The following is a 23,526-nucleotide window of genomic DNA, read 5'->3' as shown; positions in this document are numbered from 1 at the left end:
CAAAACCATTTCAAACCACAGGCAAATATTTTCGTAACTATAATGATCACTACTATAGTAGATATTATAGTAAAATACAAAAAGTCCAGTTATCACCGGTAGATTTAAATTATGCATACCGGTAATTTCTCTAACATGGCATAATTACAAAGCAGAATGGTGGTGATGTTGAGCAATTTATCTTTCAGCAGAGTTCAGTGGGGGGGGGGGGATTTGCTACAATTAGTTGTTTTAGAAATTGTTTACGTGCTCAACGAGTATGTGTGTGTGGCAGGAATGCAAACTTCTACATTAGACCTATGCAAACTGACTGTCAAACTGATCTACTAGAGATGTTGCCATTCAGAGAAGATCACTGTAAGCATCTCATGTCACTTTAGGGAGCTCTGGCTGTCTGCAGTTTGTAAAACATTTTTAAGTCAAGTTTAATTTATGCAGGATAAAGCAGTACAAAATCAACTAATTATATAGCTCAATGGAAGGCTTGTACTTTGTGTGGTTGCTTAGCAACAGTTCATTCTAGGTAAGAGGCTTACATCACCTTGCCCTGCCCAGGAAAGTATGTAGTAGGTCAGTGCTAGTTACCATTTTAGGAAGAAACCCAAGGCAGTTGATATTTACTTTTATCTACGAAAACATTCTTTGGTGGCCTGCTCACTGAGCTCTCTGTTTTCCAAGCAACTGCGATTTATAGACTTTAACAAGATGCTGAGAAATTAAAAGCACATTTTACTGAAATGCTTGGTGGAAACCTAGCTTGATCCACAACAGGATCAGCGTGTTCCAGCACACTGGGGCAGTTTTACAGGTACGCCAGCCTGTGGAGGAGGTGGCTTAGTCCTTGTGAAACTGCAGTTCTAGTGTCTCTTGAATCGGGCAAGGCGCAGTGCGAATTAAACTGAAATTGCTTTTTATTTTAGTTTTCTGTATAGCAGGTAGAATAATATATTGCAGAATACATTTCTAAAGTCACCGCTCCAGCAGTACAGCGACTGCAGATATATTCAGACACCAAGTTTTTGCTTAAGTGGGCATTCTTTTATTCTAAGTGGCTGTGTCCAACCAACCCCCCACTATCATTATGGTCAGTATCAAATGTAATTTTGTTCTGGTCACGAATACAGCTGAAATAGACAATTGGCACATTGCAATTCTCCACAAGGACATTTTTGGTGGCTTTAATGAAAGAATATATGCCTATTTTTCCCAAACTAAAACTTATGGAGGCCCAAAAAAACAATATCACTAATTTTATACAGCATTATTAGTGTGGTTGTTGTATACTGCTCTATCAAAAATACTAGTGTACTATATAGAATGCTGCATACTGTGCACTTTGTGTATCCTCAAATGTGCTGTTATTTATTATTTTATCTTTTTGGAACAAATAACTGTTTTTTTTTAGTCTGGGATAACAACTTCTTTGATTTCTAATGTAAATGTTATAGTTTACTCTTCTTTTCTGTGCTTTGTAATTCGAGTGCCAAGGTTTCAATGTTTGGACATGTTTGTTGGATTATACTTTATACACAGCACTCCACATTAGAACAGTTTGCATGCTCCACCTCGTCAAAGACAGCAAGCGAATAAACCAGCAGCAGCAAAGAACTATTAAGAACATTAAAACACAGTGTCAAACCATGCACTAATCCAGAACACCTGGATCCTTACAGACTGTCTGCTGGTTTTTCAGATGGAATTTATAATAACTGAAATGACAATATAGAGAGGACCAGGCTTGACTGTGATCTTGGCATTTTGTGATTTTGCTAATGACCCTGATAATCAATAGACCCTTGATTTGTCCAGACTGTATGCCATGTAGTGCTCCCCCTTTTATCTGTGTGAGTCGGCTCATTAAAATGTAGACCTTCAGTGACAAGCCCTTGTGCTTCACTGCCACCAAGTGCCCGCAGTCCTTTAGCACGCACGCACTTGGCTTTTACTTAATTTCAGTGGGAGCCATTGACTTTTGATGTTACATAGCCTGCAGTCTATGGATGTGTTTAGTCCAATTTCTTCTTGCAGATATAGTCAGTATGCATATAGTTTTGTGAAGTGTTGAGTGGGCTGTGTTATAACAGCCGGTTTGTAATGTTCCTAAAGCACTGCTGATCTAGCTGTTCAATCTCTTAAAACAATAAAAAAAAGCTTCGATTTGCAAAACGGCTGTTTGCATGGGTCACGCCGTACACTCAGTATCACACACAGTCGGTGGACAAAAGGTGACATGGGCCAGCTGCACTGTATCGTTCAGCACGACCTGTTGCACAGCTTGTGAATCGTTCCCTGCACAGAGAAATGGGAAGTACTCTACATGTTACATAAGCATGGAAAATGTGCATACAAGCTCATTCTATGGACCAATGGGCTCCTGTAAAACTTATGCTGTATTCAGTTTTGATTGCAAAAGACACCATGAACAACCAAATCTGTAAAATATATCAGTTTTTAAAATGACTGCACTTGATTTGCTGTGGGTTTATGTTTATTTCAAATTGGATTATAGGAAATAAAACATGCTAGTTTAAAGTTACTGTCATTGCGTTACTGTCACCCATATTTCATTTTTTAAATTTATTTGTTTCATAATTTTTGTAAAAAGTAGATGGCATTTAATTTTCCAATATTTAAATGGCAGGATAAAACGTGGTCCATTGTAATAAAGGAGTGTTAGTAGAAAGTGGATATATGATTTTAAGGATATCGCAACATACAGTATCAAAAATGCGAAGTGAAACAATTTTTTTTTTTCATTTCTCTTTTTTTTTGCTAGTGCAAAGAATAGGCCTTTATTATAGAAATATGTTTGTCTGATAGTGGAGTTTTAGAATTTTTGTTTGTACTGGGTAATTGTGGAGAGAACAGTTACAAAGGGAATGAACTGTAGGTCTGCATTTGAGACAGCCCAAGCCAGTAATGACCTATTGATTAACTGACTACATACAGTTGTACATGGTGTTCCATCTCATTGAGGTTCATATTAGACCATTGCGTCAAATAATGTTCAGTTTACTTTTTTTGTCTGGCAAATTAAACCAGATCCCTTTGCTTGTCCCTCATTAAACTCCATACTGGCAACAGATTCAGTGTGTAACTACAGTATTATCTGAAAGGCCACACATTGTGTATGACTTATCCAATATTAGACCAGACTATAATACATCATCCTAAATTAACTCTCTGTTCCAGTTAAACAACCATGTGAATTATACACTCAACGTATTGGGCTGGCAATACAATAAACCAGCTTTCCGAAGACTATGTGATCTTAGCTGGCCTTTTTGTTTTGTAATACATCTCAAAAGTAATTGTACTTGACATAGTAACAATAATAACCTGTGATCTGGTACTTTGCCAGCATATCTGTTAATTGGAGCTTGTAGCCTGGGCTAGTTTTTCACAGGTTTGTTAGCAAGTGGGGTGTTGATATTAACAACTCATATTTGTCTTCTTACTGAAGACCTCCAGGGGTCATTTGATGCCACAAAACGGTGGCACAGAATGTGTTGGTTATTTACATCATAAGCATTCACATCCTCATCTGTTTCAGTTGCCATTTTTGTCTGTTATATGACTTTTTTTTCTGTTCTGATTCTGTAATAATTCATAAATGAAATGGCTACATTTTGGGTGCCTTGGGATCATTCAGTAATTAACAACAACAATTGCCCAGCCACAGCTTTGACTTCTATTTACAAGGGGAGAGATTACAAATATGAGCAGCTACAGTAAATATATTACCATATTAATAATTTGTAATGTCTTTGCCAGTGCAGAAATATAACCTTTTTATAATTGTTTTAATCCAATTTGCATGCACACAGAATAAACAGTGAACAAACATTATTGGATGTACTGTAATAAATAAAAACCTTTCTATGCTTTTATTGACCAGTTTTGTTTGAATAGTTTAATTAACTTCAGTGTTATGATTTCCAAGCTTGTTAAATGGCCAGGTTGAAATGTCTTGAGCGTTGTCGTCAAGGTTAATAAATAAATTTAAAAAAAAAAAAGCAAAATAAAACAAGAAAAAGCCTTTTAGAACATAATGTAGATACTGATGTTTGTTTTCTAATGTTAGCTTGCCATCTGTGTCAGTGGTGCTAGATTTTAAAAAAAGACAATTGAGAGGTTTAAAGTTCTTGGTGAATGTTCTGAACTTTTGTTATACCAGCCACATGATATGTAAATACTGGCTTTAGTGGCACAATCAAATACCGTGTTTGGAATGTAACTGTTGATAAAGTGTTGTCTGATACAATGTAAACACACTAAAACACAAACGCAGATTCGTGGACGGGTGTGACAGGAACTCTGTTTCTAAATATGTAAAATGATAATAGTTTATAAAGAATTTCAGCAGTGATAAACAATTATAGCTCCGTACCGTACCTTTATTTCAGTAACTTTGTCACGTTTTACCTGTTTGCTCAAGGGTCAGGAATTATACAGTAATAGTTGGCCAACTAAGACACCTCTTCTTTTTTTGTTGACAGTGCCATAATGGCATAATGTTTGTTTTTATAAAAAGCTGGAAATCCTTATACATTATTATTATTAATATACTAAAAAAAAAAAAAAAGAAAAAAGCTACACCTATATTTTTGCATCGCTGAAAAACGATTTATCCAATTGTGATGAAGTTGGTTTGCGTATAATAGTTTAGCTATGGTATTTGTTTTTTTCGTGATACTCACATATTATATAATATTATACTGCACATTTATAACCCAAGACAATGTTTACTGGAATGTGTGCTGGAAAAATCCCTAAATGAAGCAATTTCTTGGAATTTGTTTTCTTTTAGTTTCAAGTATATGTAAACAGGAAGGAAAATATATCAATTTGGTTCTTCCTTCTAATGCTTTGGTGTGTTTCTCCTCCAGAGATATTCTAATCGGTTTCTTTTAATCTCTGAAATTGCAAGAAATCAACATCTGCCCTCCTTGACCTCCAGCCTGCTTGTTAAAAAAACAAACACAAAAAAACTCTACTGTTTCTTGTATTTATACATATTTGTTATATCAAAAAAATCAAACTGTAAAGTATGTGAAAACATCAGACCTAGCAAATTCCCAACTTCTACAGATGGCTAATCGTACTCATGCAGATTAATGCACACAGTGCCTACATATTTTGGTAGTACTCCTGTAGGTCTGTTAGATTGAAACCTCTTTTGATATTCTTGTGAAATGGATCATTGATAATACAGACTTGTGTTGGAGATCAATCCTAGCAGGATCTGTATTTGCATCTTCTCGGTCACCAACTCTCCTTCCTTCCGCACTTTTTGTATTGGAAGTCTGCGATCCAATTAGTGACTAGGCCCAACCTTGCTTTACTGTTCTCGACTGTTTTGTTTAGACTCCAAGATGGTACAGCTCTATGCTAATGCAGGCATTATTGGAAACTGACTTCACGTTTACAGATTTTTGCTGCCAGAGTTTCAGTTATGCAGCAGCCATTGGTATGTTTAAAAAGAAATAAAGGAAACTAGCTTGAGTGTTCTCCCAGGGGCGCTGATAATCATTCTGGCAGGAGCAGCCTTTGCTTGATGTTTAATTTATTTTGCCCTTGTAAGGTTATTTTCACTTTGTCAGGTATTTTTTCTATTTCTGTGATAGTGACTGATCATTCTTTTTCCTTAAGGTTTCACTCCTAATCTGAATAATTGACCTTAGTGGTCTAAAAACTGGTGTGTTTATTTAGCAGACACTTTTAACCAAGGCGACTTACAGAGACTAGGGTGTGTGAACTATGCATCAGCTGCAGAGTCACTTACAACATCGTCTCATCCAGGTCACACATTGAGTAAGTGAGTGAGCCGGGATTTGAACCGGGGACCCCCTGGTTACAAGCCCTTTTTTTAAACCACTGGATCACACAGCCTCCTATTCAGTGGATGATGTTAAAGTTATATCCAAAAAATAAACTAAAAATGTATGTATGTGGACCAGTACTGTGTAAGTAAAATAAGCAGGTGAATCTTTCCAGTGTATTCATATTTCTGAGCTTGGTTTCTCTATGTATTTACTGTGATATACATTCATCACTGTATTGATACAGGTGCAGTACACTCACCTGCTGCAGGTTTGATATTACAAAGAAAATAAAACCACAATAAAAGGTGATCTAGTTCTGCTACCAGAATTGTGTTTGCAGTACTGACTTGGTTAGTTGTTGGTTTAAGGGCAAGCTTTTGTTACAGCTTGTTACCTGTTGTACCTTTTTTACTGTTAATCCAGGCCCAATGAGTTACATTTCTTTTGTCTTATTTTTAGAGTCCAGATGAGTTTGATGATGACAATTCAGAGCAGAAGGAACGGAAGAGGGAAAACACGCTCACACAGCAGAATACTGTGCGGAACGAAGTGCTGGCCTCCGATCCCAGTCCTGCTCATCTATTACAGGTAAGGTGCCACGAGCTACAAAAACAAGCCTGCACTACATGTCTCTGTATTTGCATCGCAGTTGAGTTGTTTAGGGTAAAACATTACATAATAATGATAATAATAATACAGTTCATTCAAATTCCGAGGACTTCTCTGATGCACAGCCTTCTTCAACTCATACCAAAGATTCTCAATCAGATTTAGATCGGGACTTTGAAAAGGCTATTCTAGAACATTGATTTTATTCTTATTTAACTATTCTTCAGTAGATTTTGATGAGTGCTTTGAATCGTTATTGTGTTGGAACGTCCAGTTGCGTTTTAAACCAAGTTTTGTAATGGAGGGTTTCAGATGATTGGCCAATATCTTTTGGTATGCTATGGAATCCATTTTGCCATGTATTGGAACTAAATGTCCTGTGCCATTAGAGGAAAAATAGCCCCATAGAAGGATATTACACCTCCATGCTTGACGGTAAGTATGGTGTTCTTTTCTTTGTATGTCTCACCAGACTTTCTCCAAAAGTAAGGACTATCAGTGTGATTAAATAGCTCAATTTTTGTTTCATCACTCCACAAAACCTTTGATCAGAACTCATATCCATCATTCAAATGCTGTTTTACAAACTTTTTCCTTAAGAACCGGCCTGCTGGTAACTCCTGAAAGACCTTGGTTGAAATGGAAATCCCAGTCCCACTTACAGCCAGTTCACTTTGAATACCTTTGACAGTCAATTCTTATACAATTCTCAATTCTTCTACTTGTTCTTGGTGAAAGATATCTTCCAGACTGAGGGAGCATTGTGACGGTACCATGAGTCTTGTACTTCTTGATAAAGAAACAATAGTTGAAATTGGGATACTCAAATGCTTGGAAATCTTCTTGTATCCTTCTCTAGCTTTAAATAATGTTCTACCTAAGGTCTTCAGATAGCTGTTCTTTTTCCCATATTGATTTATTGGTAATGACAGCAATAATCCTATGCCTAACCCTTTTATACTCTTTAAGAATGTTCACCTACAGCATTTTCTCAACTTTTCTGGAATTAGGTTCTGCATTATCATATTGAAATGTCTAGCAATTTGTAAACAATACTGTCATATCATCAAAGGGTATGAATACTTTTGAATTAGCTTTTTTTAAATAAATAAATCATTGTAGACATCTATTTCTTGTAACACTTTTTTCCTCATCCACAAAAGCAAAACTTGGTACAAAAGATTTTTCCTAAAATTATTTGTTTGAGAAGTTATAAATTTCCATTGAGGTATGTAAACTTTTGACACAAACTGTGTGTGTGTGTGTGTGTGTGTGTGTGTGTGTGTGTGTGTGTGTGTGTGTGTGTATATATACAGTGCCTTGCAAAAGTATTCAGACCCTCTCACAGTTTCACATTTTGTTGCTTTAAAGCTTGCATTCATGACACTTTGAAGTAGGAATTTATATGTGTTCTATACACAATCTACTCCTCACATTCAAAGCAAAAACAAAAAGAAGTAAATAGATAATTATTATGAAATAAAAATGGAAAAAGGGCATGATTGCATAAGTATTCAAACCCTTTGCTGTGGCAAACCTAAATTAATTCCGGTGCACAAAATGACCTTAACGAGCCACACAGTTCGTTGAATGGCCTCTGTCTGTGTGCAATATTAGTGGTTCTCAAGATTTCAGAATAGAAACACCTGAGACTGTGAGGTTCCTTGGTCAGGTAGTGAATTTCAAGAAAAGACTCAACCATGAAGACCAAGGAGGTTTCAAAGCAAGGGTCATTGAAAAGCACAGATCAGGAGACGGTACAAAAACATATCTAAGCCTCTGAATATCCCTGTGAGCACAGGTTACTCAATCATCAAGAAATGGAAGGTGCATTGTACCACCCAGATATGGGGATGCTTCTCCTCAGCAGGGACTCGAAAGCTTGTTAGGATTGAAAGAAAAATGGATGGCGCAAAGTACAGGCAAATGCTAGAGGAAAAGCTGTTTCAGTGTGCTAAAGACTTAAAACTGGGGAGAAAATTCAAATTTCAGCAGGACAATGATCCAAAGCACAAGGCCAAAGCTACACTGGAGTGGCTTAAGAATAAGAAAGTGAATGTTCTTGAGTGGCCCAGTCAAAGTCCTGACTTGAATCCTATTGAGAATCGTGGAAAGGCTTGAAAACTGCTGTCCATAAGCGATTCCCAAACAACTTGAGGGAGCTTGAGCAAATCTACCAAGAAGAATGGGCACAAACTGCACCACAAGCTGAGACTTACCCCCAAAAAAACTTGCAGCTGTAACTGCTGCCATATGTGCTTCCATCAAATATTGAGTTGACGGGTCTGAATACTTATGCATCAACATATTTCAGTTTTTTATCTTTAGTTTTTGCTGACATTTACTGTAACTTATCTTACCCTTAGAAGTCTTCAGTTTGAGCATTCAAGTTGTGAATAAAATATTAAGTTTAAAAAAAAAATGTGTCTGCATCATTTTGTAATTTCACAAAATGGGACACGATAGGAAGGGTCAGAATACTTTTGCAAGTGTGTGTGTGTAGTTTGTTTGTTTGTTTGTTTGTTTATTGTTTTTATTTATTGCCACCACATAGCACAACTAACATCAGTAAACTTGTAAGAAACTGTAGATTGCAGGATAATATTAAGGCCCCAGGGTCAATAGCAAAGCAAGTTGCTGCAGTACAATAAAAGTTTACACTTGCCCAAATCTGCTCTTCCAGTTTTTGAAGTACTGCTTTTCAATTTATTTCATACTTTGTATACAGCTGGTGATGCTTTACTATGCACACTTTTAATTAAAGGTATAATTACAGAATGCTAAAGTAATCGGCATTGAACATACATCACTGCAAACATCACTGCAGATACATATCTAAAACCAGACTAATATGAAGTCCCCACGTGCACTTTGGGTTAATCAGCCTGTGCTAATCAGAAATTGAACTCCTACATTTCTTGGATGAATTCCAGCAGAATCTCAAGTATAGATTTATTCAACTGTGTCTACTGCGCAATACAGAATGTTGCATAATTTGTTATGGTCAAACCAAATATTGTATAGTGTATTTAATTGGCTTGTGATTTGATTTCCATTACATGAGAGTAGATGTTGAACTTCATGCTGATTTGAACTCTGTTCTCGCCAAGATAAGCACCAACTAAGACGTAGCTTTGCAGTAAACTAATGTGATCCATCTGCATCTGCATTTGCATTGTTTTCCATCCGATGGTGTAGATATCCTTCTGTCTGATGTTGACTGTTGAAATGTAATGCTGGCTCCAGGGATCAGCTCATTTTGCCTCCCCAGTGCATCAGCACACAAAATGGCTGTGATGTTGTCTTCAGGGATCAGCCCAGTGCGGTTTCCCCAGTGTGTCAGCTTGACAACCATCTGGATTTAGCTAAATAGGGTACATCTCTGGGGTCTTCAAGTGGGCACCATCCTCTGTGTTTCGTTGACTAGCCCATGACCCCTCAAGAGGGCTCAACAGTGATTCTGGCGTCCCAGCATCATCCCCCACTTAGCTCAGCCCAGTTTACTTACCTGTCCATCAGTGTTGCTTTCTTTCTATTGTGCTTGAGATCACCATCCAGAATCTTTCCGTCTCAACCACAGCCAGTTGCTGCTCTTTTCTGCTGCTTCAGATAAGTTCTCCACTGTGCGACGCAACTCTTGGCCACTGAACCCGACGTCTCTGAGAAACCGGGTTGTAGAGCGTGCCACAAATCCTCGACAACCCACCTCCACTGGATAAAATCGGACTCTCCATCCTGGCTGTTCCACTTCAGCAGCTAGTTGAGCATATCGAAGTTTCTTCCTCTCATACGCCTCATCCACAGCATCTTCCCATGGCACTGTTAACTACCGGATGAACAAGGCGTGTTGATCCAGACCACAAGACAATGTCTGGTCGAAGGTTCGCGGTGGCAATCTCAGGTGGAAAAAGAAGCTGTTGATCAACATCTGCCAGCATCTTCCAGTCTCTAGCAGCTTCCAGTTATCCTTGGTGAGGCTTGATTTTAACACCTTTTCTTGATGGTTGCTCTCCTGGATGGAGGAATGTTGTCTTTTGTGTGTAGTGCTTTGATGGAGCTGGTGGCAACTTATTGGTCAGGTTACGCTTGTCTTCCAATGCTAAGGCCAAACATCGCAGCATCTGGTCATGGCGCCAAGTAAACCGTCCTTGGCTAAGACCTACCTTTATATCCTGTCAAAATGTGCTTTAAAGTTGCAGTTGATGAACACAAAGGACATGAGACGTCCTCACCCACCCAGAGGTTTAGGTTCTGTGGTAATGGGAGAACATCATACGCTGATCTGATGAGGAAACTGATCCTGCCCAGTTCCATTATCCATAGGTCTTGCCAGCTGATCTTGCGTTGTTCCACACTCTCCCATCTCATCCATTCTCCCTGCTTGGCCTGGGAAACAGCCTTTACACACCTGATCCTCTCCTCCTGCTTTTGCACCTCATTGACTACCAGCTTGTTATTAGCATTTCTTCTTGAAATAAAATTGTACACATTTAATATATATATATAATATATATATAGATAATATATATATATCTATATATATAGTATATATATGTGTGTGTGTGTGTGTGTATTATCTTATCTAATATATATATATAGATAATATAGATTATATATATTATATAAAATATTCATTCCATGATAAACTGCTGAAACTGCTGAAAAACAGGCAGGCTTGACCGTTCAAACATATTAGTTATTTGCCTTGGCAGTCTGGAAATATTAGTTGAACATCATTAAATGTTAGTGTGCTTTTCTAGAGACGCTCCTCTTATTAGACATTACATTAAATAATGTCTTCCTGTTGCTGGTTCAGTGCAAACTCTTCCTTGTGTTACAAAATACAGCTTCATTAAAACCCCCTGCCATTGTGCAAGCCTGTAGAATTGCAGTCCACAATGACATCTCCCATTTTCTTCTGCCAAGCCAAGGGGGGTCTTGAGATGTGTGTAACATTCCCCCCCCCCCCCCCCCCCCCCCCCCCCAGTCCATGTGATTTAATATCTAATGGGCTCAAGTGACATTTTAATCAAGTAAGAAGTGCTATGCAAAGAATGTAGATAATTGATGTATTACATGATTTCCCATTAGCAAACAGAGCTAAAGTGCTGCCCAGCGCCGACCTACCCAGAGCTTTGTTCTTTAGTACAAAGGCCAAGAATGTGACACAGCTGGTCTGCAGGCAGCCAAGTGAACAACTGCTTGAGCAGACACTGTGACTTTGTAGGGTGAAAGTAGATGCAAAGTAAAAAAAAAAAAAAAAAAAAAAAAAAAAATATATATATATAATTACTGTTGTAAATCGAACCTTGACATTGATTTTATTGTGCAAATTCTAACAACGATTATTGATCGTTATTTAGTTAAAATCCTTTAAAAAAAATAAAAATTAAAAAAAAAACTTTCCTCACAGTAGCAGTTTAAAGGAACAATAAGTCCTCATTTTATAGAGCATGGTATAAAAAAACTGTTTCAAGACACGTTTGATAAACACATTTGCATTTAAACATGGCACACTCCAATTTTCATATTCCTGCTATCACTAGCCTTGCTTTGTGTAAAATCTTACAAATTTCTAGTTAAATATAACGGTAAATTAACAAGAAAAAAACAATCAACCCCACTGACCAAAAGAGAAAAAAACAAGGTTTGAAAACTACATGAAGTTTGTGGCCTATTCACTTGGAGATAATTCAATCACTCATTTTTTTTTTTTTTATTGGTTACAATTTCTGAATCACATGGCCCAGCTTCTGCTAGCAAAAGCAGCAGTCCCTTCCAGTGTGCTGCGGCTGCAGAGATGCATTTCACTTTTTGCTGTCATAGTTTAATAAAACTTTACACTTAGATTTGCATTATCTTCAGTGAATACAACTGTATCATCAACATAACCTTCGACGGCGACAACTCTGGTTGATAATTTTATGTTGCGTCTCCATACTTGAATATGTACAGTGCCTATAGTAAGTATTCACCCGCCTTGGATGTTTTCAGTTTGTGCAATATTTGCCCTTTCTTCTTGGCAGAATTGTTCAAGCTCTGTAAAGTTGGATGGCGATCGTTGGTGGACAGCAATCTTCAAGCCTTGCCGCAGATTCTCATTCAGTTCAAGTCCAGGCTTTGACTGGGCCACTCCTAGGACATTCACTTTCTTGTTTAAGCCACTCCAGTGTCGCTTTGTGCTTTGGGTCATTGTCCTGCTGAAAGGTGAATCACCGTCCCAGTCTTAGGTCTTTTGCAGATTTAAGCAGGTTTTCCTCAAGGATTTGCCTGTATTTAGCTCCATCCATTTTTCCCTCTACCCTAACAAGCTTCCCAGTCCCTGCCGATGAAAAGCATCCCTATAGCATGATGCTGCCACCACCATATTTCACAGTAGGGATGGTGTTACCTGGTTGATATGCTGTGTTCGGTTTGCGCCAGACATAACACTTTGCATTTAGGCCAAACAGTTCAATTTTTGTTCTGTCGGACCACAGAATCTTTTGCCACATCTTTTCAGTCTCCCACATGCTTTTTGCAAATTCAAAGCTTTTTTTCAGAAATGGCTTCCTTCTTGCCGCTCTTCCGTACAGGCCAGATTTGTGGAGTACCTCAGCTATTGGTGGCTTCTCTGACCTGTGCCTTTCTTACCCAGCTGTTTAGTTTGGGAGGACGGCCTGCTCTAGCAGATTCTGGGTGGTGCCGTATACCTTCCTCTTCTTAATGATCGACTTGACTGTGCTCCAAGGGCTATTCAATGCCTTTGAAGTCTTTTTATACCCCTCCCCTGATCTTTGCCTTTCCACAACTTTATCCCAGAGTTGTTTTGAAAGCTCCTTGGTCTTCATGGTAGTATCTTTGCTTTGAATGCACTACCCAACTGTGGGACCTTACAGAGACAAGTGCATTTAATCTGAAATCATGTGACTTATTATGTGAATTGTGAAGGCAATTGGTTGCACCTGAGCTTATTTAGGAGTCTCATAGCAAAGGGGGTGAATGCTTATCTAACAAAGACTTTTCAGGTTTTTATTTTTAATTGGCTTGTTTTTTCAGCCCCCCCCCCCGGTCTACATAACACATTGCAAACAAAAATGGAGTCTCATAATGGAGTGCTCAGAGAAGTGTTGCTCAGCAAAATAAAACGGCTACACAAAACAAAATCACGAACACAAAAAAATAAACAAGCAGGTCAGGCTGGGCAGATCGCTTTCACTGATCCTGTGTACAATATATTTTTGTTTAGTTTTTAAACTGCTCTCACTCTATTCTCTCCTTTGAACACCCACCCATAGCAGAGAACTGCAGGCTTTTATATTAATGACTGAGAGATTAACTAGCTATCATTTATCTGATAATCCCTCGGTCACATACTGCACAGGTTTTTAATGTGGATGGGGCTTCCCATCCATGCTGCAAAACAATACAAAACATACATACACATAATAAACACAAAATACTAAACTGCACAGGGGTGGAGGGGTACCCCATTCTAAAATAAACAAATAAATGTACAGGGCTCTTCTCCCTGTTACAGGAGCGCAGAGTCGTTATTGGCTGCTGTTAAGTGTCAATCAATAAATCCTGTCCAGTTTCTGGAATGGAAACAAGCTTATAATCACATTAGGAACCTGGTCCGATACATATAACTTAATTGGGTATAAGTGAAGGGTGAAAGTACACAAAATACAGTTTCCGTTGCAGGAAAGGGTAGGCTACCTCTAATATACTGTTTGAAAAAATGATAATGTAGTTCTATTCACTGAAGATAATGCAAATCTAAGTGGGTATGCAAAGTCATGTAAAATTGTGAACAGGCCACAGTGTTATTGTAGTTTTTTTTTTTTTTTCTCTCCTTTGGACAGTGGGGTTGATTATTTTTATTTTTTTTCTTAATTTACCGTTGATGTTTACACTGGAAATTTGTCAGATTTTACACAAAACAAGGCAAAGGCTAGTGACGGCAGGAATATGAAAATTGGAGAGTGTTATGTTTAAATTCCACTGTGTTTATCAAACGTGTCTTAAAACATGGGGCTTTGTTTGAAAGAGATTTTTATACCACGCTCTATGAAAAGGGGACTTATTGCTTCTTTAAACTATTACTTGAGGGAATGTTTTTTTTAAGCATTTTAAATCGATAGTGATCGAATCGTTGTTAGAATTTGCACAATTATCGATGTCAACGTCAGGGTTCACTAATATACATATACACATACATACATGGCTAGAGAAGTACAGTGCTACCCTGTTATAATGCAGCCTTTTAAAGCGCGGAATCAGTTACAACACGTTGAGGTCGTGGCTCCCATTTCCCCCATAATGCAGTTTGACTCGCAAACATTGGGTGAATGTTCCAGATACTTTAAGTGATCCTGGTGATATTATCGTGAATTACGCATTAATGTTGCAAAACAAGTATGAAATAAGTGTTAATGTGCTGCTGTGACTGTTTTGTTTTTGGTGTGGCCCAGGGAATAATCTTACCAATAAACTGTGGATTCAAGTACCTGCAGTTGTATGTGTGTCCTTCCTTTGTTTTCCACCGTATGCTACAATATTAATTTGGCTTGTGGGCACTGTAAATCATTTCGGGAACAAAAGTGCCAATATTTGTTAAGGCAAAACACAAATAACGTGGTCTCCTAATTCTGGATTCTGTTCCAAATTCCTCAGGTCACTATGCTTGTATAAGAACTGCACTTAACCCCTTGCATACTTGTTTTATTTTGACATCTGCTATTAAACGATTGGGGAGGGAGGGGGGTTACGTAAGTAATCAATTCCAGTAATTAACCTAATATTAGATAAAGGGACACATACACCATTGCATGCATTTGTATACTTGGTTGCTTCTCTCAAGTCCAGCCTTTTCTTATAGCTGTAAACAATCATATTAGTTACTTCTAAAATGAATCACAATTCAAGCCCTCCCCAGTCCTACCAGCCATTTACATTCAGTCCAAGTGCTTTAATAACTGGAAAATGTAATTACTTGAACGAGCAACATGCTTTCCCACTCTTTATTCCTACTGAGATCTCACAAGCATGCTTGTTCCCTGGGAATACAGATTACAGCAGCAACAACCCACACACTGTGAGCTCTTGATACATTCACCAGAGATGGATGCACTGCACACGCCCTTTTCCACACACCCCAAAACATGGTTGTGCCTTCTATAAATATCATATGGGAGATACTGAAATTGGAGAAGGAATCTATGAAAGACCTAGGAGTTTTTGTTGACTCAGAAATGTCTTCATCTAGACAATGTGGGGAAGCTATAAAAAAGGCTAACAAGATGCTCGGATACATTGTGAAAAGTGTTGAATTTAAATCAAAGGAAGTAATGTTAAAACTGTACAATGCACTAGTAAGACCTCATCTTGAATATTGTGTGCAGTTCTGGTCACCTCGCTATAAAAAAGATATTGCTGCTCTAGAAAGAGTGCAAAAAAGAGCGACCAGAATTATTCCGGGCTTAAAAGGCATGTCATATGCAGACAGGCTAAAAGAATTGAATCTGTTCAGTCTTGAACAAAGAAGACTACGTGGCGACCTAATTCAAGCATTCAAAATTCTAAAAGGTATTGACAGTGTTGACCCAAGGGACTTTTTCAGCCTGAAAAAAGAAACAAGGACCAGGGGTCACAAATGGAGTTTAGACAAAGGGGCATTCAGAACAGAAAATAGGAGGCACTTTTTTACACAGAGAATTGTGAGGGTCTGGAATCAACTCCCCAGTAATGTTGTTGAAGCTGACACCCTGGGATCCTTCAAGAAGCTGCTTGATGAGATTTTGGGATCAATAAGCTACTAACAACCAAACGAGCAAGATGGGCCGAATGGCCTCCTCTCGTTTGTAAACTTTCTTGTGTTCTTATGTTCTAACATACAAGATACATTTTTTGGGGGGGGGGTTTCTTGTATGCATCTATTTCAAGATTATGCTAGTCTATTACTGCTAGACCCGTGGTCCTAATTTTGGCACAGGCATAAATTGATCTCACTTGGCTGTTTGCGGGCACGCTGACTATTGCGTAGGTTCTTATCTTACATACTGCCTTCTCGCGACATTTACTATAAATAGGGGTTATTCTTGGCTCACTCTGATAAGGCCAAGTCTCAGGCAGTAATTGTACGTGCTGTGCTTATTTTCTAAATTACATAAAATATGCAATGCAAATATTTTTAAATAGCATGTTTACACAGATAATCATGAATAAACTAAAACAGAAAAGTGTACATAGCGTCTCGCTTTTTCAATTTGACAAATTTGTCAACACTACACTGTTTTAAAGATTGCTCATCTCCAGTACAATTATTCAGAGAAAGTGGATTTGTAACTAAATATACTACGGCGTTTCCCTTGTCTGGTGAAATAAAAAAAATATAAAGATAGAAAATTAAATTTTAAATACTGAAATGTATTATTTTTCTCTAACAGTCAGCGAAATTCAGTGCTTACTATATTAACACCCCGCCTCTGCTCACGAATGATTGGACAGCTGTCAGATCTTTCACTTTCTCTTTAGCTACTCACTCGCCTTCAATTATCATGCAGAATACTGTGAACGGCCTCTGCTTGCTTATGACTGGACAACTGCTTAAAACTTGGCAGATATTTGACTCTCCTATTGGTTAAACTTACTGTCAGTATCTGCACCTGAAACAGACACAGTTTATGTCCCACCCAGCTAACTTATGATTGGGCTACCGCAGAGACAATGCAGGTATTCAATTGGTTGATTGTATCACAGAAGCCATTCAGGGAAAAAAAAAAAAAAAAGTTGTGTGCAGCGCTGTAAACAGACTGTTGTGACACTTTTTTGTTGGAAAACGCGTTTTAAAGGTTTCTTTATTTTCCCACACTACAACCCGCCAGAAATGTGTTAACAACTCATATTTTAAGAACAGCTGCCACGGGCACTATGGCCTGGCTTCGCGGGCACCACTGTACTAGACTGTTACCCCATATGCTGTTTCTTAGGCACTTTTGTGCCAAAGATTGAAGTTTGTTGCATTAATTAAAGATGGTGTTGAGTGTTATAGTTTACTAAATCTAAAGTATTTGGATATTTGTAGTTTGGTAACCACTTGTATCTTGTATTCTACGTGATTATGAATGAATCGCTTGATCCAATGATACAGTAAGGAGACAAAGGGGCCTTGTACACTGTGCACCACACTTTGGTTCAGGATTCTTAATTACTTGACCACTGTTTTTTGCAGCTTCTATTCCATTACCTAGACTCCCCTGCAGGGGTCAGCATTATCTTTACATGGCATGGCACTGCACTCACATGTATACAAATGAAAGGAAAATGCCGTTCAAAGGGTGTGTGGGTCTGTAGGTGGAAAACAAGCATCGGGCTAACTGTATGATTGTCAGTATTAGGCTTACCCTCCATCTGTTAAGTTGTTTGCAAAGCAGATGTTCTTACCAGATTCCAAATGCAGACTTAATAAGCACTAGATTGAAAACAGACACAGGACATTTTGTGAAAAAAGCAGTGATACATATAAACAGCAGTGATACATATAAACAGTTTTTCCAAACAAAATAAGAGCCATTACTTCTATATCATTACAATAACAGCCATCCCAACTGGAATGTATTGTTTCAAAGTAAATGAAATTACTAAATGAAATTAAATAAAAAGAGGCCTTTCTACTATTACATATGGGGCTGACAAGTTTTTTTTCTGTTCACATTAATGATCCTAAAGTAAAAAAAGAAAAGAAATATATATACTACCAGTACTTTTATTTTTTAAAATAAGTACTAAATTAATAAATGGTTTTCTGTGGACACCCAAATTGGGCAATAGCTTGTATAGGTTTGTAAAGTATGATCCATAATGATTTAAACAGAACAAAAATGTATCCAGTTACAGTACCCCTTTAAGTCTCATTCGCCTCGAATCCTGTCTTCTCAGTACTAAAACAGACTCCAAAAATGCAGCTTCACTATTGACATTTGTTTTCTGTTATTTTGAAAAGCTCTTCAGTGCCTCATATGATCCTTATTTAACAGATTTACCGTGTGATGCTATACAACAACACAAACCCTTCATTTGCTGCTCTGGGTAGCTGTTTTAATAAATAACAGATGTAGAACATTTCAGTGTACAGTATCATCTGCTTTTAATACAGCACCCTGGGAAGTAGATTTGGTGTTGGTTCGCTTTATTTTGTTTACTTACTTGCATTATGCCTTCTGAGGTAAATGGCCCTTAGCATCCATGGAGTTCACTTTCACAGTGTTGGGTCTGGGTTTTCGAACCAGACACCCTTGATCCTAGAACCTGCTTCACAGTCACAGCTCTAGGAATGTTGTCGGCTCTTCCAGAAGGTGTGTTTTAAATTAACCCTCCACTGAAAGGTGGTCTTTGCAGGTCAGCCAGGGCAGTCACTCCAGCACCTCAAACAAACAATTACTATGAATTGATTATAATAATGTAGTACTGTGATTATAATACTGAAACGATAGTGTCACGATTATTGTACTGAAAAATAGTTTTCGATGAATTATGTTTCTGAAAGTCTTCTAAGCTAAAAAGGATAAGCAACTTTTCTTTCTCCTCAAAAAAGCAGCATGTCATGCACTGAAAATACAAATCTGTGAGTATCTATAAACTGTTTGGTTGTGTATGCATGCAGCATTTACATGTAGCTCTGTATGTCGGCCAGTAAGATTTGTCGCTGAGCGAGCAAGCGTGTAAATGAGTGGAGTGGAAGTTAGTGAAGTGAAATCGGGTGAAAAAATGATGACAAGTTCAAGCAAAGTGGCAGATATCGTTGCTAGCAAAGAAGTGAAAAATGTTCCTGTGGATTACGAACTAAAAGCAACTTGTGACAAACATATTAAGTGCTTTACATCAACGGAAGGTACAAGCCATAGAATCTGCAGTAGGAAAGACAGCTGAAATGCAAAAAAATGTGAGCGAGCTGTTTTCTGTAAAGACAGAAGTATACCGACTTAGAGGCTTTCTTTACAAGTTCCAGCACAAAACTCACTTTTATACTAAAGTAACAGTTAAACTTGTCAGTAGTCAAAAGCAATAGTCTTTTATATTATTGGTTTTGGTGTACTATAAAGCTCTTATGTATGTTGATGTAGCTAAAACTACATTATTTAGTGACCTTTCCATAAATTCTTGCTTTTTCCCCCCACACCTCGCCCATCAAATTTACAAAAAATTCCCTTGCCAAAATCGTAGCCTTAAATCAGTACCTGAAAATGACATTATCTCTAACCCCACAGAACTGTCTGGGCTTTTGATCATGAACTTGAAAACCATTTAATACTGCTTTTCTTACTGTCAAAATTAAATTGTTTCAGATTTGTACACCAGTTACCTGGAATGGAGCGTTCTCCTTTCCTGAGGCTTTGTATCTGTTGATTTGAGATAAAGAGAATTACTCCTAAATCCTTATTAACTGTGAACATTTCTTGCATTTCTGAGCATTCGTCTTGGTAGATAGCCTTTTAAATTTGAGAACTGGATTGTTAGAAATCAAAGGTTACTGTAGAAAATAAACTCAGACAGGTGGCTTTTATTAAGAATAAATATGAGATAGAAAAAAATGTCCTGGTAAAAAAATCCTGGTACTAAGAGTGAACGACCTGAAAAGAATATTCTGAGAATAATAGCTTTAAACTCTGTGGGTCAAAATCCATAAAGTAAACGAAACAAAAAAGATAATATTAGCCAATGCAAGCCGACTAGTGCTGCACGAACCAGTTTATTTGGTTATTGGTATTAAGCTGTCCACAGGGAGGGCTAATTTACCATTCTAAGTGAAACAGTGAAGAAGCAGCTTTCATCATAAATCCAAACAGCTATTTCTTCATTTTTTTCACTTTGAATAATAAATTAGCCCAATCAACATCAATGACCCTCGTCTGATTTCTGTGCAGTACTAATACTGACCTCTTTCTGCCACAGCCCCAATCCCAAACTTTAAAACATTTTCCAATTGCCTTGCATAGACATATATCACAAACTACTTGTAAAGGCTTAGTTCTAAGCTAGATGTAATTGCAGGTTAACTATGCCAGATCACTATGGTAATGTTTTGAAATAAAAGTGAAGAGAAGGGGAAGGGGAGATGGGCAAAGTTTATTCCTGAAATAGTTTTGTTAAAAGCAAACAGTTTGACAATGCCCTTAGCATGCAGTTGTGGGGAGGGAAATTGTTCAGATGATGAGAGATAATATTTACTCTTCATTAAGAGAACAAAAATATCAGGTTTCTTTTTTCCCCTCACCTGTCACTTTGAAGACAGAGGAGACATCTAAAGATGTATGTTTTTATATAAAAGCAGACCATGCCTTATCTCCAGTCAAACCAGAACAAAAAATCCAGTGCTTTTGAGGCAGCTTCCTTCTTATCTCAGTAGCAGCAATAGATAGGTATAGTTTAAAGTTCAGAAAAGATTACAAACACTGTACAGTGCAAAAGGAGAGCCTGCTCTTCTTTATTTACTTTAAGGTATCTATTTATCTATAAGGTGATTTCAGCGTTGCATACAGTTTCAAGTGCACCAATAAAGCGGCCAGCATGCTGTATAATCCATTACTCATTGTTGTAGTTTTCCGATGTTAGACAGTGTGGGGCCTGGGATGGGAAGTGGACAGGGTGATGAAACAACAGCTATTAAGAGAATTCCTTTCAAAGTTTTTAGTTACTTTTTTTTTTTTTGTTACGTTTTACAGTGTATTTTTCATTTCTACAGAAATCCTAGAGAAGGTCCTTTCTACCTAGTTTGAACAGATATAATTTTGTGGGTTTTATTCCCAGTGTTTCATTGCCAGAGATTAATACTGATGCTGCCAATGCTCCTGATCGTGAACCCTCAGTATAATTGTATATATAATTGTATAGCTGTTGTCTCACGGACATATCTTAGTTCATACTTCGCTCTCTGTGAATCAGAGGTCCGTAAATAAGAAAACATGCATCCACACGTTTGATCACAAACAACATAAAATATTAATGGAAACTATTATCATTTCCCTTTACTTTTGTCCTGTAAGCCAAGTTGCACTGCAGACCCATGACTCCGTCCGAAGCCCATTCTACAGCAGTCAGGAATTCATCAGGGCTGCCGGGCGTTGCATTCTTGCAGTGTATAATAAACTGGGGTGTCAGTGTGGTGAGGGCGAGTAATAAACTATCTGAATTAATGAAGCTGGAGCCTGTGCTGGGGCTGTTGATTCATTATCCACAGCATGAATCCCAGGGCATGTGGGGTGGCTGCTTTTAGACAGGTGTGTTCTCATGACCTAGTGCACAAATCATTAGTATATCAAGACTGTAAAACCTGTATTAAGTAACATTCTTGTAAAGGAAATTTTGAAAACTTTAAGAGCTTGGGGATGACTTTGGCTGGAAATGTGCTATCTATATCCATGGTTGTTGCTGTTTTTGTTATGGTGACTTTGCATTTAAAATGACCACATATATACAAAAATATGTTTGATGTTGATGTTCCAAGGTGGAAATGAACTAACAAAACATGTTGTATGAGGATTTTAAAGATTAGCTACTTGATTACACAAGTAGCAGTGTGTGTGTGTGTGTGTGTGTGTGTGTGTGTGTCTGTGTATATATATATATATATATATATATATATATATATATATATATATATATATATATATATATATATATATATATATATACACACACACACACATATATACAGTGCCTTGCAAAAGTATTCAGACCCCTGACCAATTTTCTCATATTACTGAATTACAAATGGTACATTGAAATTTTCATTCTATTCGATATTTTATTTTAAAACAGTTAAACTCAAAATTAATTATTGTAAGGTGACACTGGTTTTATGTTGGGAAATATTTTTAAGAAAATTAAAAAACTGAAATATCTTGCTTGCGTATTCAACCCCCACACATTAATATTTGGTAGAGCCACCTTTCGCTGCAATAACAGCTTTAAGTCTTTTGGGGTAAGTATGTACCAGCTTTGCACACAGTGTCAGAGTGATTTTGGCCCATTCTTCTTGGCAGATTTGCTCCAGGTGGTTCAGGTTGGTTGGACAACGCTTGTGGACCGCAATTTTCAAATAATGCCACAGATTCTCAATGGGCTTGAGATCAGGACTTTGACTTAGCCACTGTAGGACATTCACCTTTTTGTTCTTGAGCCACTCCAGTGTTGCTTTGGCCTTGTGCTTGGGATCATTGTCCTGCTGAAAGGTGAATTTCCTCCCAAACTTCAGTTTTTTAGCGGACTGAAGCAGATTCTCTTGCAGTATTTTCCTGTATTTTTCTCCATCCATTCTTCCTTCAATTGTAACAAGATACCCAGTCCCTGCTGATGAGAAGCATCCCCACAGCATGATGCTGCCACCACCATACTTCACTGTAGGGATGGTGTGTCTTGAGGCATGGGCAGTGTTAGGTGTGCCACACATAGCGCTTTTAGTTTTTGCCAAAAAGCTCTATCTTGGTCTCATCTGATGACAAAACCTTTTCCCACATTGCAGCTGGGTCACTCTCATGCTTTCTGGCAAACTCCAGATGTGCTTTCAGGTAGTACTTTTTGAGTAATGGCTTCTTTCTTGCCACCCTCACATACAGGCCAGTGTTATGCAGAGCTCTTGATATGGTTGACTGGTGCACCATTACTCCACTTCCAGCCACTGAACTCTGTAGCTCCTTCAAAGTGATTTTTGGCCTCTCTGTAGCTTCTCTCACAAGTCTCCTTCTTGTTTGAGCGCTGAGTTTTGAGGGACGGCCTTTTCTTGGCAGTGCCTGGGTGGTGTGATGCAGCTTCCACTTCCTGATTATTGATCCATCTGTGCTTACTGGGATATCCAAACACTTGGATATTATTTTGTACCCTTTCCCTAATCTATACTTTATCTCTTAACTTCTGTAGAATGCTCTTTGGTCTTCATTTTCCTTCAGATTCACAGCCTTACCAATGATCCTTCATCGGTGCAAACTGGGAGCTTCCACAGCACAGGGGTTGAATACTTATGCAAGCAAGATATTTCAGTTTTTTATTTTTCTTCAAAATATTTCCCAACATAAAACCAATGGCACCTTACAATAATTGATTCTGAGTTTCA

The 23,526-nt window shown here is 37.9% G+C and overlaps 1 protein-coding gene across 1 annotated transcript in view; it reads left to right on the top strand.

Moving 5' to 3' along the window:
* The window catches only part of LOC121318050 (PRKC apoptosis WT1 regulator protein-like), a 63,879-nt gene that overhangs the window by 24,815 nt on the left and 15,538 nt on the right, over positions 1–23,526 (top strand). Inside the window, exon 3 of the mRNA XM_041254286.1 lies at positions 6,285–6,413. Coding sequence (XP_041110220.1) covers positions 6,285–6,413 — 129 coding nt within the window. The remainder of the gene's footprint in view (positions 1–6,284; positions 6,414–23,526) is intronic.

Source organism: Polyodon spathula, chromosome 7, assembly GCF_017654505.1.
Source record: "Polyodon spathula isolate WHYD16114869_AA chromosome 7, ASM1765450v1, whole genome shotgun sequence".
NCBI lineage: Eukaryota > Metazoa > Chordata > Actinopteri > Acipenseriformes > Polyodontidae > Polyodon > Polyodon spathula.
This window is presented reverse-complemented; position numbering and strand designations above follow the sequence as displayed.